General features: G+C 44.0%; 1 protein-coding gene across 1 annotated transcript; it reads left to right on the top strand.

The window, feature by feature from the left end:
* Positions 1-12,745: 12,745 nt before the first annotated feature.
* On the top strand, positions 12,746-17,026 carry LOC126492101 (cytochrome P450 2D20). The gene is made up of 9 exons (XM_050128242.1): positions 12,746-13,039; positions 13,783-13,954; positions 14,226-14,378; positions 14,458-14,618; positions 15,247-15,423; positions 15,609-15,750; positions 15,951-16,138; positions 16,537-16,678; positions 16,769-17,026. The coding sequence occupies exons 1-9, from the start codon at positions 12,851-12,853 to the stop codon at positions 16,945-16,947; spliced, it is 1,503 nt and encodes a 500-aa protein (XP_049984199.1). The 5' UTR covers positions 12,746-12,850; the 3' UTR covers positions 16,948-17,026.
* The last annotated feature ends 1,804 nt before the right edge of the window (positions 17,027-18,830 follow it).

Consider the following 18,830-nt stretch of genomic DNA (forward strand, 5'->3'; position numbering starts at 1 on the left):
ACTCAAGGAGAGGTCCCAGCCAGCTTATCTTTTTTTTCTATTGAACTGCCTCCTTGTGCAAATCTCTCTCTCCAGTTAACTGCTTATCTTGGCTTCAGTTAAATCGCTTGCTTGCACAAAACCTCCATGGAGCTGCCAAGCAAGATAGCAGGATGTGGGGTTTTTGCCTTTAAAAGCCTCTTGTTCTAAACAAATGAAGCTACACTTGGGTCCCAAATACTTGAGCATGGTTCCAGCCAGCTTAAATAAGGATATTTAGTTGTCTGCACATTAATTTCATGTTAGCTGTCTACAGACATTAGGTGTTGAATGCTCTCCCGATGCTCTTGCACATCCAAGGGCATCTTGCCAAAGGCTTCCCAGAGCACAAGGCACTTATGGGTTCACAGTATAGCATGTTGACTGAGCATGGAATGACCTGAGATCCTGTCTAGGCACCCTGAGATCTGACTGATGCCTTCCTGTTTGAGATGGAAAAGGTGAGAATTGGGGGTTGTAGTATCAGGTAAGGACAGGCAGGACACCGCAGGCATGTCACACAGTAACCAAGTATCTGGACTTCCTGGAGACAATGGAAGGTTATTGTGACCTGCTATTCATGGCCCTCTATTGTGTGATGTTTTGTTTGAGTTCTTACAAAGCATTCAACTTTCGGGGCATAAATTTATAAAATATCCATTTGCCTGTTGCTTTGCAGCCACTGGCACACATTGTACCCAGCCGAGTCATGGCCCCACTGGCTGCCTTTTCCTTTCTTCCCCAAGACCTCTGAGTGAGTCTGGAATTTTCCTGATCTAGCATTCCACAGCAAATGACACAGGCACTTGGGTTCCAAACACTGCTGGAGTCAGCCACTTTCACACTTTCTCCCACGCAGATGGCTGGCTCTCCCCGGACCCCTCCTCAGACTGCTGAGGTATACTCATCCAGTCTGTTCACAGTCTGTATTCTCCAGTCAGACTTGGTACACTTCACATTTCACCAGCAGCAGCAGCAGATTTGGTGAGACAACTGGGAATATTTAAAGAGGGGAATTAAATTGAAAGAAAAAAAAAAAAACAAGTTTTTCTCCTGTGATTCAAAAAAAAAAAAAAAAAAAAAAGAAACACCATTACAATGTAAGGAATTAGGAGTTAGGTCTTTGTATGATCACACAATGAATGGTTTAAAAATGGAATATAAGCCAGGCGGTGGTGGCGCACGCCTTTAATCCCAGCACTCGGGAGGCAGAGGCAGGCGGATCTCTGTGAGTTCGAGGCCAGCCTGGTCTACAGAGCTAGTTCCAGGACAGGAACCAAAAGCTACAGAGAAACCCTGTCTCGAAAAATCCAAAAAAAAAAAAAAAAAAAAGGAACATAAACGAGGGGATAATTCACGTAGATGGAACTTACATAATGTCAATTATAAACAATTATTGGTTTGATAATTCTTGCTTTATCCCTAAAAACACTGGTTAATATGAGTGCCAAGTTGCTTGATCTAAGTATTGAGATACAGGCCTTGGAAAAAGTTTCTTTTGGGGTTCAATGTGGGCCCGTATTTCCATGTAGGGCCTGAGAAAAGCATATGGCTCCTTTAAGTGTTTGTGCCTATTTGTGAGTCTGTGAGCAGCCAGTATGGTAAGTAGGAACCAAAAACAAAGTAAAAATACCTGCGCAGCACAAGCACCAGCATTCTAGAGCTTTAGGAAGGTTGAATGCAGTTTCTAGTCTTAAACCTTCAACCTGGCTGCAAGCTTTATGTTTGACCTTCCCAACCCACCCCAAGAATTGGAGCAGCCAGCCCATTGAGCACTCTGAGAATCCAGGTATAGCTTAACAGTCTGAAGTTTTCATGTGCAGTCAAAAAAGGCTAAACTATATTCAGTAAAAGAGGTCCAGTCAGAAAAACCTCTAAACAGGTTCCAGTGTGTTTGACAATGTTTGTAGTATTAAGAAAGAAAGTGGGCATAGACAGTATAGAAGGAAATGGTGACTTTAAAAAAATAAAATAAAGTCTTAAAAGTAAGTATGAAAGAAAAAAACCACATAAAAATGGCAAATACAAAGGAGTCTGATTCCAGTGTGCTCTTGTTTTGATTTTGAATTTTTTTGATTGCTGAAAAGCAAAGGACAGCTGCTAAGAGACCTGGAATTGAAAGATGTACTGTTGAAACAAAACAGACTAGAAACTTTAAAAATGCCTTAACTTTAAAAATGTCAAAAATGTATTTGTCAAATGGAAATCAAAATGCTTTGGAGAAGTGGTTATGTTTTTGTTTCCATAGGAAGCAAGAGGCTGTGGACTTGTTCCAGGTTGATATGGATCTGATGTGATCAAGGGATACCTCTTGAAACTTTACAGATAAAATCTATCAACAGAGGTTATAAGTGATCTTCCCAGGACTTGGTCTTTATCTCAATTTTTTTCTCAGATATGCCTAGGGATGCCCTTGCCCACATTCAGCAAAAATCATTCTAGAGAAAACCATGTCTACATTCCCAAGGTTTAGGTTGTGGGAGGCCTTTGATTATTTTGTAGGTCATGTGTGTTTGCTATAATTTAGGGGAACATAGAAATATAGGATAAAAATAATTATTAATCTCTGGTATTTTGCTTTGGTATGGACTTTGGCATATGGATACAAATCAAAGTCTATTTGGTTACACTGTATATATGTTTTTATTCTTGTTTAAAGGACTTTTGTATATCGATACAAATTTAAGTTAATTTTTGTTACAACAACTGTATATATTTTTCCATTGTTGTTTAAAGGATTTTGTATATTGATTTAATGTTATTTTTGTTACAACATATTGTATATATATTTTTGATCTTATTTAAGGTATGGTACTTATGCAGTTCATTTAAAAATGTAAGGTAAAGTTCTAGTTTTTGAAAACTATTCTTATAAACTATTTAGGATAATCAAGAATTAGTTGGTAGTCATTTATAACAATCAAATTTGAAGATCTGTTAGGTGTGCTTTCCAGATCATATAGAGATATATTTTAGAGAGATAGGTGGTCTTCAAACTTTTCAAATACCTACAGAATATGGCATTTAAAATGTCTTGCTAAGTTAGGGCTTTTCATGACAATGAGACACATCTGTCCTGGCAGAACCTATTTACTTCAGAAAGGATGATGGGCATCGAAGAAACTCGATAGGAGTTTGCTTTCATTGTGGCAAGATTAGTCATTTGGGCAAAAAAAAAATTTGCCTTCATTGCTTGGCTATGTGCTGTGCAAACTGGACATGCAGGACCACAGGAAAGTGACCACTAGACTTTGCTAAAACAAGGAAGGATAGTCCTTCACAGTTCCTGATCCCAGAAAAAATTGCCAGACATTCTGCAGGACACAGAGGAAAGTGACTGACAAACAATGCCAATATAGGCAGGAGAGTCTTTCCAATTACCTGCTTTATTGAAAAGTCTGACAGATACTATGTGCCTGTAGACCAAAGATGGATACCCCAATGTTTGAAAGGATCTTTGGGTGACCTTCCAGACAGTTAGATGTCTATGTCATTTCTAGAGTTTTTGAAAGTCATTTGCAATGCATGTTTGTTTTTTAAATAGTATATCCTTCTGGTGCCTTTGTTGGTGTTGAAGACTAACTAGTTATACTTGCAGTTTTCCTAAAATATGATAGAAAGTAAGTTAGGTATAACATTTTGGATTTGCTAAGATAAGATAGGTTATATATCATTTTCTTCAAATTTACCAGATACAAATGAATTGGAATTCAGTGCATTGTGAATGTAATCTTTACTTTATAATTGTTCTTACTGTACAGGTTTACTATGCTAAAGCTAAAACCTTTCATTTTTGTTTAGAAAGAAAAAACTAGGGAAATGTTGGGTAATACTATTTTAAGGTGTGTTGCTTTTTTTATGCTGCATTTGTTTAATTCTGTGAAGCTGTGATTCTTTGCCTCTCCAAAACATCTGATGGTCCTGATAAAGAGCTTAATGGTCAAAAGCGAGGCAGGAGCAAGGATAGATGCATCTGGCAGGCAGGGAGTATAAATAGAAGGTCAAAAAAGGATATGAGGATCAATGACAGAACAAGGGGAGGAGGACATCAGAAGCCAGGCACCCAGCCATCCAGGAAGGCATGGCATAAAAGTGAAACTAAGACATACAGAAGTAAGAAAAGGAAAAATCCCAGAGGCAAGAAGTATTCAGTATAATTTAAGAAAAGCTGGCAAGAATGAAGCAAAGCAGGCATTTCTAACTAAAAATAAGCTTCCTTGTGTGATTTATTTGGGAACTGGATGGTGGGCACCCCCAAAAGAAAAGTATCAAAAGATCACAAAACAGTTTCTAGAGAAAACAATGCTATTTTGACTGGTAAGTTATAAGCCTTAAGAGATATTCAGATAAAGACAGAGGAATTTAAGGGAGAACCAACCTCAGGATTACATTATGAAATTTAAGAAATTATGAAATTCAAGATTTCAAACAAGCAACCTTATTTTTCCAGTCACCTTATGGGAACTGCCAAATGACAGGTATTCCCAAGGCTATGTAAGCACTGAATGGATTCCTGAGGAAATGATAAGTTTTAGGAGATTTAAGGAAGCATACCACCTCATATGCTATGCATTCACCTCTTGTGAGACAGATGTTAAATTCATGGTCAACTAGTAACATAACTATCCCACAAGATGGGAAAGACTTGGTTACAGGAGTATTGGATCCAGGTCCTCAGTTACAGTGGAAGGCCTGGTAGAAAGATGAGGCTAGACCATTGAACAATGAAGTAGGACTAAGATGTGGAAATTTCATAAGACCAAGTTCTTGGAGAGGATGATTGTGCTGAGGTACAAAGACAGTCTCTACATGATGACCACACCTTGGCTTTCTGCACTGCAGCAGCTTTGAGTGCTTGGGACAGAATTTAAGAAGTCAGAAATGGAACTGAGTCAAGGCTTATGAAACTTATACAAGGCTCAAAAGAAACCTTCACTGATGTTTTTTAACGAAGATAGAATTCAGCTATAAATAGAATGATACCAAATTCAGAAGATAAACAAATAATAATTGAATCTTTGGCTGTTGAAAATGTTAATTCACATTTCTAAAGGATAATAAGGCCTTTAAAGGCAAGATAAGCACCCATAGAGGAATAGGTCTTAAGTACAGTCAATATTGGATGTCATAACCATGATGATAATTGGATAGGACAGGTGATTTCCAAAGGCTGGAAGAAAAATCAAAATGTCAGGTGTTTTAATTGTGGCAAACAAGGTCACCTAAAAAGGGATTGTAGACAGGGCATTCCTAGAAACAATACTTTTACCAATCTAACCACAAAGCCCTTGCCTTCTGGAGTATGCATAAAGTATAGCAAAGGCTGAAATTGGACCAATGAAATTGGACCAATAAGTGACAGACAAGATAACCCTTTGTTGTTGGAAAGTGCCTTGGGGTCTGTTGCATAGCCCCACGTCAAACTTGATTCAGTCATTCAGCATGGGGGAAACTCCTTCCCAGAGCTGTTAAAAAACCTAATGCCTATTGTATAAAACCATACTGCTCTGAAAGATGGAACAGCTTTAGAAGATAAAACAAAAATTTCAAGAGAATCCATAAAACAAATATTATAAAGATTATATTTGAACTAGAGAGAACTCTTGATTAGAAGAGGTGATAGTCAATCAAACAGTGGGTCAATCCAATCTAAACTAACAAGTGCTTTTCACTTGATGAGATATGACTTGCCAAAAGGGAACCTTCCCAAAGTTAGGGCTGGGGAGGGTTTTGTTGTTGTCTCTCCAGGAGAATGAAGACAACTACTTAAGAAATTTGAAGAACACTGGACAAATGAGACATCTGAAGAAAAGGGATGGATCATCCAGAGAAAGTATTCCAAGAAAAAGTAAATTGGCCTATTGGTAGATCACATTTCCAAAAGAATAAACTTTCACAAATATTCTCAAATGCTTGCCTCTGCTGTTCTCTACAGGCATACAATGCAAATGGTCTGTTTGTAGTCCCACTTTAATTAAAAATTAAAGCTGGATTTGGAGTTGGAGCATGGCTCTTTCCTTCTCTAATCCCAAGCATGCTTGTTAAAGGAAATCAAAAACCTCTCTACTATGTCAGAAGAGCCACCTGATAGAGGACAGGAGAAAAACCAAAATGAAGGGCTATTCTATTGCCTATAATCTCATAATTCTTTGGCTTTATTTTGACTCTTTAAAACTTTTCTCATCATATAATATTATCTCAAAAATTTATATTTCTATACATATACATACATATAAAACTTTTCTTCATGATATCAATGGTCTTATAGAGTACTATCTAATTCTAGAAAAAGGCTTCATCTGGCTTCCCATGCATGATTTACAGTTTGAGTCTCTCAGGTAACTAGGAATTAAGATATGTGTGTTAGAGATATATAACCAATTGTGGTCCTTTAAACTCTTTGAGATCTGCTTCGTATGACATTTAAAATGTTTGAGTTTTCCGCAGGAAATCATGACCATGCCAAACAGCAAATTTTGAAGTCTCTAAAAGGATGATGAGGCCCCGCAATCCCCCCAGAACTATGACAACACCACTGTACCGACAAACACCATCGAAAGATCAGCTTTGGACCCCAAACTGCTCAGAGCAATTTCAAGGTGGTTAACTGAGACGGTCCAGCCTCACAGACTACTCCAACCAGGACTTACGATAAGCCTTACACTTTCCCTTTACACAGAGACTGGACAACAAATGATACAGCTAGCCCTCCCAAGACTTGATAATATATAATTATCCCAGGTTTTTTTCAGGCTCCTTTAAAGATAGTATCACGGCTGGAGAGATGGCTCAGTGGTTAATAGCATTGCCTGCTCTTCCAAAGGTCCTGAGTTCAATTCCCAGCAACCACATGGTGGCTCACAACCATCTGTCAAGAGGTCTGGTGCCCCTTCTGGCCTGCAGACATGCACACAGACAGAATATTGTATACATAATAAATAAATAAATATTTAAAAAAACAAAAAACAAAAAAAAATAAAGATAGTATCACCCTCAGACATCTTTCAATCCCAGCACTCCTGGATCACACCTTTAATTCCAGAACTCTGGAGGCAGAGGCAGGACATGATAAGATAGGGTGGAGACAGGATCTCAGCTCCTTTTTTTGGACAGAGAAAAGGTAGGAAGCAATTGGCAGCTGTTCCTGGTTCTCTGGTTCTCTTCCAGGTTTTTATCCCAATATCTGATACCCAGGTGTTTACTGATTAAGATTAACTAGATTAACTCTTCACCCTCCCACACCACCCTCTCTACCAAGCCCAGGTCAAGGGGAATCCTGAAGAAGCTTCAATGATGAGAACTTGCATATTGCGGTAGCTGGCATATTCATCGTAGGGAATGTGATCACATCTATCACACTGTTGTGGACCCTGTTGCTCACGGACCTGCATCTGGATGTGCAACATGCACCTGACTGGGGATGGGAGGGAATAAAGGTAAAGTCACATTCTCTGAAATGACACAAGATACTTGTGACTCCCAGAAGCAGCTTGACCCAAGATTCAGCAAGAGTGATGGCCATCCTTCTCAAATGGACAAAGCCATTATCACAAATGTAGAGGAGGATCACAAGGAAGTCTTTGGGATTTGTTACACTAAGGAGCTGTCCTACTGAACCACATCCAACAGAAGTGGTTGATGAAATCATAAGGCAGGTGTGGTGTCCCCAGAGATGGCAGACAAGGCCATCATGCCCATTACCATGTTTTCATTTGTGAGATGAACTGATTTGGAGACTTGCCCCGCTGACTTTTATATGACATTCCATGACACTGAAGTACAGGGCTTCCTCATCCATAAAGTATTCATGGACACCCTTGTCCTAAGATTGTCACTGGCAAAGAAGGGTGGTAAAGACCATATTGTAGTCTGAATGTATTTGCCCCCCATAATCTCATAGGGAGTTGCATTATTAGAAGATATGGCTTTGTTGGGGTGCACATGGCCTTTTTGGAGGAAATGTATCACTGCGGAGGTGGTATTTGAGGTCTCATATATGCTCAATGTCTACTGAGACATTGAGGACTGTCATCTTCTGTAGCACCATGTCTGCTGTCATGTCTCACCATGATGATAGTGGATTAAACCTCTGAAACTGTATACCACTCCATTAAAATGTTGGCCTTTATAAGAGTTGTTATGGTCATGGTGTCTTTTTACAACAACAAAAATCCAAACTGAGACAGACCGAGACCACCACATCCTAGATTTCCACACAGTGAAGGAACCAACCTGGGTGTGAGTACACTGTACACATTGCCCAAGATTCCCTAAGGAAGTGCATCCATATTTGACCTACAGGATAGCAGACATTTGGCATAAATATCTGGCAGACATTTCAGTCAAGCAGGAAATTTGAAGGACTGTCCCACTTTGTATTAACAAAGTTCATCAGTTGTTTCTCCCTATGTTCTGCAGAAAATCTGGCAGACTCTTCTGTAAAGCAGGAATCTCAAAGGACTCTCCTTCCTTGTCTTGGCAAAGTTCAACAGTTGTTTCCTGTATCTGGCTTGTCCAGTCTGTGCAGCATACTGTTAGGAGTCAAGGCAAAAGCAGTTTTCTACCCAAATGGCTAGACTTGGCTATGTTTAAAGCAAATTCTATATGGTGTTTCTTTGATGCCCATCATCCTTTTATGAAATAAATTGGTGCTGACAGGAGCAGATGTATCTCACTGTCATGAAAAACCTTATGTTATGAAACAGCTCAGATGTCATATTTTGTAGGTCTTTGAAGTGATTAAAAATCATCTGTCTAAAATATTCATATTTCGCATTGAAAACATATCTAATGTGACTGCAAATTTGGCTATTATGGATTAACTACTAACCTCATATTTTTAAATGAGCTGTATAAGCATAATATCCCAAACAAGAGTAGAAACCTACATACAGTGCAACAAAAATAACTTTAAATTTTTATCCATATGCCAAAGTCCATACCAGTGCAAAATATCTCAGAATTAATAGCTGTCTTTCTATCCTATATTTCTATATTTCCCACAAATGATAACGACATACATAACCTATCAAATAACAAACAACAGCCACCCCCACTTTGTGGGAATGTGGGCATCATGTTATCCAGACTGCTTCCTGTTGTCTGTGGGTGAAGGCATCCTTAGGGATCCCTGAGAAAATTGAGATAATGGCCAAGTCCTGTGAAAGCTAACTTACTAGCTAGCTAGCTTTACATTAAATGTAACCATTGTTGATAGATATCACCTGTCAATATTCAGGAGCTTCTTCCCAACCAAACCTGATCCATTTCAAACCTACAGGAATCTATAGCCTCTCATTTCCTGTGGAAATAAAAGCAAAACCTCTTCTCCAAAGCAATGTATTTTTTTGCGTTTTATTTTAAAGTTAAGGTATTCTTGGGCTAGAGCAATGGCTCACAGGTTAACAGCACTGGCTGTTCTTCCAGAGGTCCTGAGTTCAATTCCCAGAAACCACATAATAGCTCACAACCATCTGTAATGAGATCTGGTGCCCTCTTCTAGTGTGCAGGCAGAACCCTTTAAAATAAATAAATAAATAAAGTTAAGGAATTCTTCACTGTCTAGACTGGTTTATTTCAGCAGTTCCTCTTTCAAAACTGTGTGTCTTAGCAGCTGTCATTGGCTCTCCAGCAAGCAAAAGATTTAAGGTCATGCAGCAACACACAGGTTCCAGATTCCCTGTGTATTTCTCTTATCTGTGCGGCTTTCATTTTTTTTATATTACTTTACTTCTCTCTTTAAATAATTTACTTTTTTATTTTAAACTATTTCTTTCTTTCTGTGACTATCTATGCCCTTTTTCTTTTCTTACGACTATGCACATGGTTAAACCCACTGCAACCTGTTTAGAAGCTTTTAGAAGTGCCTTTGTCTGCATGAGCAAACCACTGCTAAGCAGCAAGGGCAGGACCTCCATGGCTTTGGCAGCTGACTTCACGTCCTTCTTGGGTCTTGAGAGTCAAGCCTTAAAGCTCAAGGTACACTGGCAACATGTCTGACCATGAACTGCATGCAACTCCTCAACTCTGGAATGCAAGTGCCCTGCACTGTGACTGGCATTTTTACTGAGCTTTTTGTTCAAACTTAAGGTACCAGCTGCTAATAGGCTCACTATCCAGCAGAAACTCTTTTTTTTAATTAAATTTATTTTTTTAAAAAAACCACTCTTTCCTCATTTTACATACCAATCCCAGTTTCCACTCCTTGCCAGACTCACACTTCCCCCACCTTCCCCCCACCACTCCACCATCCACTCCTCAGAGAGGATAAGGCTTCCCATGGAGACTCAACAGAGTCTAGCACATCACTTTGAGGCAGGACCAAGACCCTTCCCTCTATATCTAGGCTGAGCTAAGTATCCCTCCAAAAAGAATGGGCTCCAAAGAGCCAGTTCAAGCAGCAGGGATAAATCCTGGTCCCACTGCCAGTGGCCCCACAGACTGCCCCCGCCACACAACTGTCACCTACATTCAGAGAGCCTAGTTTGGTCCTATGCAGGTTCCCACACTGTTAGTCCAGAGTCGGTGAGCTCCTACTAGCTCAGGTCAGCTGTCTCTGTGAGTATCCCCATCATGGTCTTGAGCCTTTGCTCATATTGTCCCTCCTCCCTCTCTTTCACTGGATTTGGGAACTCAACACACTGATTTGCTGTGGATCACCACATCTGTCTCCATTAGTTGCTGGATGAAATGTTCTATGATGACAATTAAGGTAGTCATCCATCTGATTACAAGGGAAGGCCAGTTCAGGAACCCTCTCCACTGCTGCCTCAGCTCTAAGCTTCGATTGTCCATGTGGATTCTGGGAAAGACAATCACGGCGTGTACTCATTGATATTACACATAAAGCAATGGATAACCAGTCTATAGGCTATGGCCCCAGAGAAGCTAGGTAACAAGGAGAATCCTAAGAGAGAAATAATTGCATCTCCCTGGGAAGGGGAAATAGACAGGATCGCTGAGAAAATTGGGAGCATAGGGGGGTAGAGAAGGGAGGGAGGAAGGGGACAGAGAGGAGAACATAAGGGAGAGGGATGGTGGAGATGGAAAAAGACAGAGCGGGAGAGCTAGGAAAGAGATATCTTTACTTAGGGAGCCATTATGAGGCCAGGGAGAAACCTGGCACTGGAGAAATTCCCAGCAGAAACTCTTAAAGTATCCTCTTTTTTTTCCTGTGAGCTTTCTTAGGTCCTTCATGGAAATTTGGGATCTGTTGGAATGCCAAAATGTAGTTGGTGTTTCTCTCTCTCTCTCTCTCTCTCTCTCTCTCTCTCTCTCTCTCTCTCTCTCTCTCTCTCCACTCTTCATCTTTGGGGGCCTGCCACTCAGCACCCAGATAAATACATGGAGACTTATACCTACCTATAAAAGCCCAACCTTTGTTTGGCTTGTTTCTAACCAACTTTTCTTAAATTATCTTGTCTACCTTTTGCCTCTGAGCATTTACCTTTCTCTGTTCTGTGTTCTTTTCTTTCCTTCTTACTCCCTCATTGGCTATGTGGCTGGGTGGCTGACCCCTGCCGTTCCCCTCATTGGCTATGTGGCTGGGTGGCTGACCCCTGACGTTCCCCTCCTTTTTTTGCTTCTCCCTCTTCTGTTCTCCTCCTCCTATTTATTCTCTCCACCTGGAAGCCCCATTTATCCCTCTCCTAGCTATTGGCTGTTCAGCCTCTTTATTTAGACAAATCAGGTGTTTTAGACAGGAAAAGTAACACTTGACAGAGTTAAACAAATGTAACATAAAGAATGAAATACATCCTTGCATTATTTAAAAAATATTCCACAGAATAAAAGAATGTAACACATCTTTAACTAATATTCCAAAACATTAGTTCAGAATGATGATCTAGCTCAGGAGCCTCCTGTGTTTTCATTTTGGGAATTAAGATTTATCCAGGAAATATATATGAGAGTGATTCTTAATATTTTACATACATCATTGCAAGCATAGGTTCTGTGGTTTGTAATTACATAGGTAACATCCTATCCTACCACGAGGAGTAAAGTAGCCATCTGGGTATGAGAGCTTCACCAACCCGAACAACCTCAGCCCTTCCTTTGCACAAACCAAGCATTCCCAGACAGCACCCTCAGAGTCACATGACCCCAGTCAGTCACATCACTCTTCCCAAGCAAACCAGTTTTGCATTTCCCACCATGCCTAGGGAAAGAAAGCACAGAGCTAGGGATGGCTCTAGGTGTCACTGTTGGTCTTCACTTCAATGAACCCAGGCAGTTGAAGCCAGCAAAGGGAAGGGCACACAGGTCAGTCCAGGAGAGACATGCCCAGGTTCCATTTGTTTTCTTCCAGAGGAGTCCAAGGGACACTGATTAACTATCTGTTGACATGTGAACAGAGAATTGTGAATCTGGGAACACTGCTGGCCAATGACAGCCCGGGACTCAGTTCCACCTTCATGTTGTAGACATGGCACATCTGTGCAGCTGACATGGATTCCAAGACCCCAGTCCCCATGGAAGTCACACTGATCTTACAGGACACAATGTTCATGTGGCTGAGGGGCCATGGACTGAGGATGAAGGGAAACCACTGTGTACAGCTCCCTGAGGGGAAACTGATGTTGCCCCCATGGATAAACCCCCGCGGAGGGCAGGAATCTCTGAGGCTGATGTTCACTGGCCTTTTCTCACCCCTCCCAACATACCCTGGCTGAACAGTAAACACAGCTATTTGGCTCAAGGCAGAGAACAAAGTGCAGCCTTCTCCCCTTCATAAGGGACCAGGTGCCCAGTCTGTCCTCAGAGTGTCTTTCCTTATCCTAGGTGTCTGGAGCAGGGATTCCCCTAAACAGCCTGGGAAGCAGGGGCAGCCATGTCACTGCTGATTGGAGATGTCCTGTGGTCAGTGGTCCTATTCACGGCCATCTTCCTGCTCCTGGTGGACCTGATGCACCGACGCAAGTTCTGGACTGCCCGCTACCCTCCAGGCCCTGTGCCCCTACCTGGGCTGGGCAACCTCCTGCAGGTGGACTTTGAGAACATGCCGTACAGTGTGTACAAGGTGAGGGAGATGGTGGTGGAGGGCAGTAGAGGTCATGGTGCCCCCAGTAGTACATGGTGGTGCTGAAGCCTCAGGATAGACAGAAAGATGGCCACCAAGACGAAGAAGGCTTAGTAGTTACCTTGTGGCCTCTGTTCCATGTCTTAGGTCTCTGTGGACTTTCTAAGAGCAGAAGCTCAGTATGGAAAAGGCTATTGAGGCAGGCAGGGAGATTGGTTGGACAGGACAGAAGTTAGGGATACCACAGGTCCTTTGTGATCCCATCAGTGGCTGAGGTCTTAGGGACAGAGGGGAGGATCAGGATTCATGGTAACGTGTCAGTCAGGATGGGCTTTGTCTGCTATAATCTCTTGCTGCTGTGTGGTCTCAGGCCTTGCTCAGGAACCTTAATTTCCTCTTGTATGGATAGGTACGAAGGTGGCAAGGCCATTGCTCTGGCAATGTCACCACTAAATGAGCATATCTACTATGAGACCTATCTGGATTTGGAAGACTGGCTACCCCAGTCACAAGGAGTTAAATTTCAGGTTAGAGATATAGGTCAGTGATAGAGCATTTGCCCAGCATAGGAATGGACCAATGTTCAATAATGAATGCCATACGAAGAAACTCAAGTTCATGTGTGTGTGAAATTCATGTTCATGGCTGCATGTACACACACACTCATACAGACATGTGATAAGCTTGGATCTTCCACTATGCTGGGACCTCCACTTCCTAAGCATTCTGTCCCTCTACTGCAGCTTCGTCAACGCTATGGTGATGTGTTCAGCCTGCAGATGGCCTGGAAGCCCACGGTCGTGATCAATGGACTGAAGGCGGTGCGGGAAGTGCTGGTGACCCGTGGAGAGGACACTGCTGACCGCCCTCCAATACCCATCTTTAATCACCTTGGCTATGGGCCCACATCAAAAGGCAAGGAGCTATAGTGGGGACAAGATATAAAGAATAAGACTTGAGGGGCAGTGACCAGAAGACGGACAGGTCCCAATGTGGGGGGGGAGGATGTGTTCAGCTAATGGAAGGGAAATCACTGCATGGAAGGTGGAGCCTCCAAAGCTGCACGTGCTGATTGTGATAGCAAAGTGCTGGGGCGCTGATGGCTCAGACTGACCACAGGGAAAGGTTGGGAGCAGAGCAGACAGCACAGCCACGTATCCTTGGTTACACACAGATGTCCCCGCAGGTGTGGTATTTGCACCTTATGGACCTGAATGGCGAGAACAGCGGCGATTCTCTGTGTCCACCATGCGAGACTTTGGCCTGGGCAAGAAATCCCTGGAGCAGTGGGTGACAGAGGAGGCTGGACACCTCTGTGATGCCTTCACCAAGGAGGCAGGTGGGTGATGGGTGAGATATAGAGATGAAGGCAGGCACTTATGAACGACGTCATGACTTGCTTGCATCTCTGCTCCTAGGCCAAGCATTTAATCCCACCACCCTCCTGAACAAAGGTGTATGCAACGTGATTTCATCCCTCATTTATGCCTGTCGCTTCGAGTATGAAGACCCTTTCTTCAATGGGCTAATCAAAACATTAGAGGAAAGTTTTGGAGAGGACACTAACTTCACTGCTGAGGTATGAGACTCAGGACCGTGTGCATGAAAGCCCATGCTGTAAATCCTATCAGAATGAATATTCATTCAGGGTTGATAGGGTGAGCTTGTTTAGTAATAGTTGAATGCAGGACAGGCTTTGCTTGACCTTGGAAAACCTTAGATAACTGGGGGAAAGGAGTGAACCAAGATCACACACTATAAGAAGAGGGTGAGCCTCTGCCCTGTCTAATGGAAACCGCACAAGGCTCTTAGATTTGCAGGGTAGTCATTTTGTTCACCTTGGGCTATGAGACAGCCTGAAGGAAGAACCTGAGGAAACAGCAGGGGTAGGTGGGGACAAACATTTCCTGAGACTTTTGTGGAAGAGGCTGAGGCCCGAGAACACCTAGCAGAAATCCGGAGGCAGAGAGATAGAAAAGGGAGGTGATGGAGCTTACCCAGCAAACCTGACGATCTGAACCGGAAGTCTGTAAACTCTATGGGAGATAGAGCTGACTCTGCATGTTGTTTTTGGCCACGAAACAGGTACCATTGTGCATGTGAGAGGTGACAGTATGCAGGCACGTGCACACACATACACACACACACACACACACACACCTTAATTAGGAATAAAAGCAACTAGACCTGCTCTCTTTCTTCCATAGTTGCTGAACGCAGTCCCTGTGCTCCTTCGCATCCCGGGGCTGCCTGGCAAAGCCTTCCCCAAGGTGACAGAGTTCATGGACTCACTAGATAAGATGCTGATTGAACACAAGAAAACCTGGGACCCAGCACAGCCACCCCGAGACCTGACAGATGCCTTCCTGACTGAGATAGAGAAGGTGAGAACAGCCATCAAAATGGGGACGGGTTTTGGGTTGAAGTGTTGTTCTGTGAGTTGTGATGGCAGGCAAGTGGGGGTTATGTGCCACCTATGGACAGTACCCTCAGGATGTATGGACGCAATGGTGGATCAGTTTGGCCTTACTACCTGTGACTCTGAGCCTAACTTCTCTGTCTGGACCAGGCCAAGGGGAATCCTGAAAGCAGTTTCAATGATGGGAACCTGCGTGTGGTGGTGGCTGACCTGTTCACTGCAGGGATGGTGACAACCTCAACCACACTGTCCTGGGCTCTGCTGCTCATGATCCTACACCCAGATGTGCAGAGTGAGCCTGGCCGAGCCTGGGAGAGAGGGTGAGGGAAGAGAGATAGAAGTATTTGAGAAGCATGTGGGGGCTCCACCATCAGCTTGACCCAGACTCCCACAATTCTGATGGCAGTCTTAAGTCACCTACTCACCCAGTGGTAGAAGGTCAAGTTAGGGCCACTAAGGTACTGCCTCACTGAGGGGAGGTTGTTTCTCCAGGCCGCGTCCAACAGGAGATCGATGAAGTCATAGGGCAGGCGCGGCGTCCAGAGATGGCAGACCAGGCCCGCATGCCCTACACCAATGCTGTCATTCATGAGGTGCAGAGATTTGGTGACATCGCCCCAGTGAATTTACCACGTATGACATCCCGTGACATTGAAGTACAGGGCTTCCTCATCCCCAAGGTAGGCATGGTCACTGTCATCCCAGGGTCACCACTGGGCAAACAAAGGCTATAAAGACCAAGAGCTCCACACCCTGGATTTGCAGATGGTGAAGGGACCAGCCTGGGTGTGAGTACACTGCAGCCATTGCCCAGGACTCCCCAGGGAAGAGGATGGCTAGTGGAATAAGACACAGGATTGCAGGGAGCACTGCACACAGGGACAGCTTCTGATTTGGGTACTTAGGGTGGCTTTGTCATATGGCCTTGAATGGTACCAGAAAATGATTCCAAGGGGATCTGAGTTTGAGGTTAATGTAAGAACCCTGTGTGTTCAGGAAGAGGTTGTGCATGTGACCATGTAACCAGGGTATTGGCAGACCCATCACAATCCATGTTCCACCATGTGCCTCCTGCCAGGGGACGACCCTGCTCACCAACCTGTCGTCAGTGCTGAAGGATGAGACTGTCTGGGAGAAGCCTCTCCAATTCCATCCTGAGCACTTCCTGGATGCCCAGGGCCGCTTTGTGAAGCATGAGGCCTTCATGCCATTCTCAGCAGGTCCTGTGGGGTACCTGTCTCCTCAGGGTGCCTTGGAGGGCGGAGCATCCATCAGGTCCCAGACTAACTGAGCCCCTTTCTCACCTACAGGTCGCCGAGCTTGCCTGGGGGAGCCCCTGGCCCGCATGGAGCTCTTCCTCTTCTTCACCTGCCTCCTGCAGCGCTTTAGCTTCTCGGTGCCCAGTGGACAGCCCCGGCCCAGCGACTATGGCATCTTCACATTGCCAGTTACCCCAGCCCCCTACGAGCTCTGTGCAGTTGTGCGCTAGCAAGGACAGCAGCTCCATCCTTCTCCCCAGCTTGTGCTGATTGATGTCCAATAAACTTGGTCTGTGCCTGCCACTCAGATTCCTGGTCCAACCCCCATCCTTGTCTTTATTCTGTCCCAAGACAACAGGCTACAATCTTTCCCCTCCTCCTCAGACCTTCCCTATGAACAACTGTAATGTTGTAAGAAGAGTTTCCTGAGCCAACAGCAATGGCACAGGCCTGCAGTATAGCACGAGGGAGGCTGAGGCAAGAAATTTGCAAGTTCAAGGCCAGCCTGGGCTATATGACCTTACTGCTCATTGAGATCCTTTCTCAAACAAAGGAATTGGGAGGAGGGAGGAGGAAATCAGGAGGTGATGCGGAGATGGAGGAGGGAATGAAAGGAAGAATGAGAGAGGGAAGCATTGGGGGAAGAGAGGTTGTTGTGCTGGTGTCCAGTGATTGACCATAGATCACATGAAAATACCCATCGGCGGCTGCTGGGTGGGTGACAAGCCACGGCAGAAGTCAGTACCCTGTGGCTCTCGTGAGGAAATGTGAATTGTTTGTGCTGGGAATCAGAACAATTCTTGCTTTGGTGACAGATGTTTGTAGATGTCCCCAGGATCCTGAAGTGTCACACATGGTTACGAGGTCTCTCACTGCTAGAGAAGCTGCTGTCCTCCCGCCCGGCTCAGCTTGCTGCAGTGAAGGGATGCAGGAGAACATCTGCTGTAGGAAAGATGTCAGCATCCAGGAGGATGGGCTGATCCTGCTGTGCTGTCTGGGGCCATCTCTCCAGATCGGAAAGAGTGCTCCTGTCCAGTACTTGAAACAGATATAATGTGTTATGCTCACTCGGAAAGCTCATGAATCTTGGAGTCTTGAAAATTTGGAGGTTTGATGGGGCCAGGAAGAACATGGGGGTATGCATCACCCCTCAAGGATCACCTTGATGTCAATATAATCTGAGGCCAGACAGCAGCACCCCAAGCCCCCATCCTCTATGGCATGCCTGGAGACACAGCTCTGTGCAGACCCTGATTTTGCTTTTGCTTTTGTAAAAAAAAAGAAAAAAGAAAAAAGAAAATGTCCTCCCACTGAGTCTCTGTCATGAAATGTTAGGGAATCCCCCACCGCCCATCAGTGGTCAGACACAGCTTTTGTAATGTTCAGGACCAAACACTCACAGTGTGTAACTTCACAGTCCCACCTCCTCGCTGCCTACAGGAACAGCCACATCGATTGCCAGCATCTCCTCTTTATCTCTCTTTTCTCCTTCTTCATTGTATGTCCATGGATATTTGCCTTCATGTGTGCAGTGGTGGGGAGGACAGGAGAGAGCATAGGATCTCCAGGGACGTGAGTCACAGTTAGTTGTCAACCTCCTGTGGATGCTGGGAATCAACACTGGGTCCTCAGGAAGAGAAGTCAGTGTGCTTCACTGTGGAGGAATCTCAACAGCCCTCTCTCACCCTTTGAGTCATGATGGAAGGCCTTACTCTAGTCTGAGGCGATGTCCTATATTTCCTTAAATTCTGCACGTGTGGTGTGTCAGACGAGTGACTTTTCTATGTCCCTGGGAGCAGGGGTTCACTGACAATTGTTCCCCATGCCCACAGTCCTCAGCCTAACATAACCAGCATGCACAGCTGCTGTGGACTCTGCCCCCATCTCCTGATGCCTTCCAGATAGTAAGCACCTGGGGAGGGAAGACGAGGTGGGAAACTGAGGTAAACCTTCCTAGAGCGCTCTGGCCCCTCCCCTCAATTAGACTAAAGAGAAAACACAGGCGCTCAACTCAAGTTATAAAAAAAAGGTCAGCTTTGCTTTCTTTACTGGGAACTAGCTGTCAGGTGACAATATGACGTCTCCTTCCTCTTATCTGGCTGAGGTGGTTGAT

Source organism: Alexandromys fortis, unplaced genomic scaffold (genome assembly GCF_014885135.2).
Source record: "Alexandromys fortis isolate MF-2015 unplaced genomic scaffold, M_Fortis_MF-2015_v1.1 scaffold_28, whole genome shotgun sequence".
In the NCBI taxonomy this organism is placed as follows: domain Eukaryota; kingdom Metazoa; phylum Chordata; class Mammalia; order Rodentia; family Cricetidae; genus Alexandromys; species Alexandromys fortis.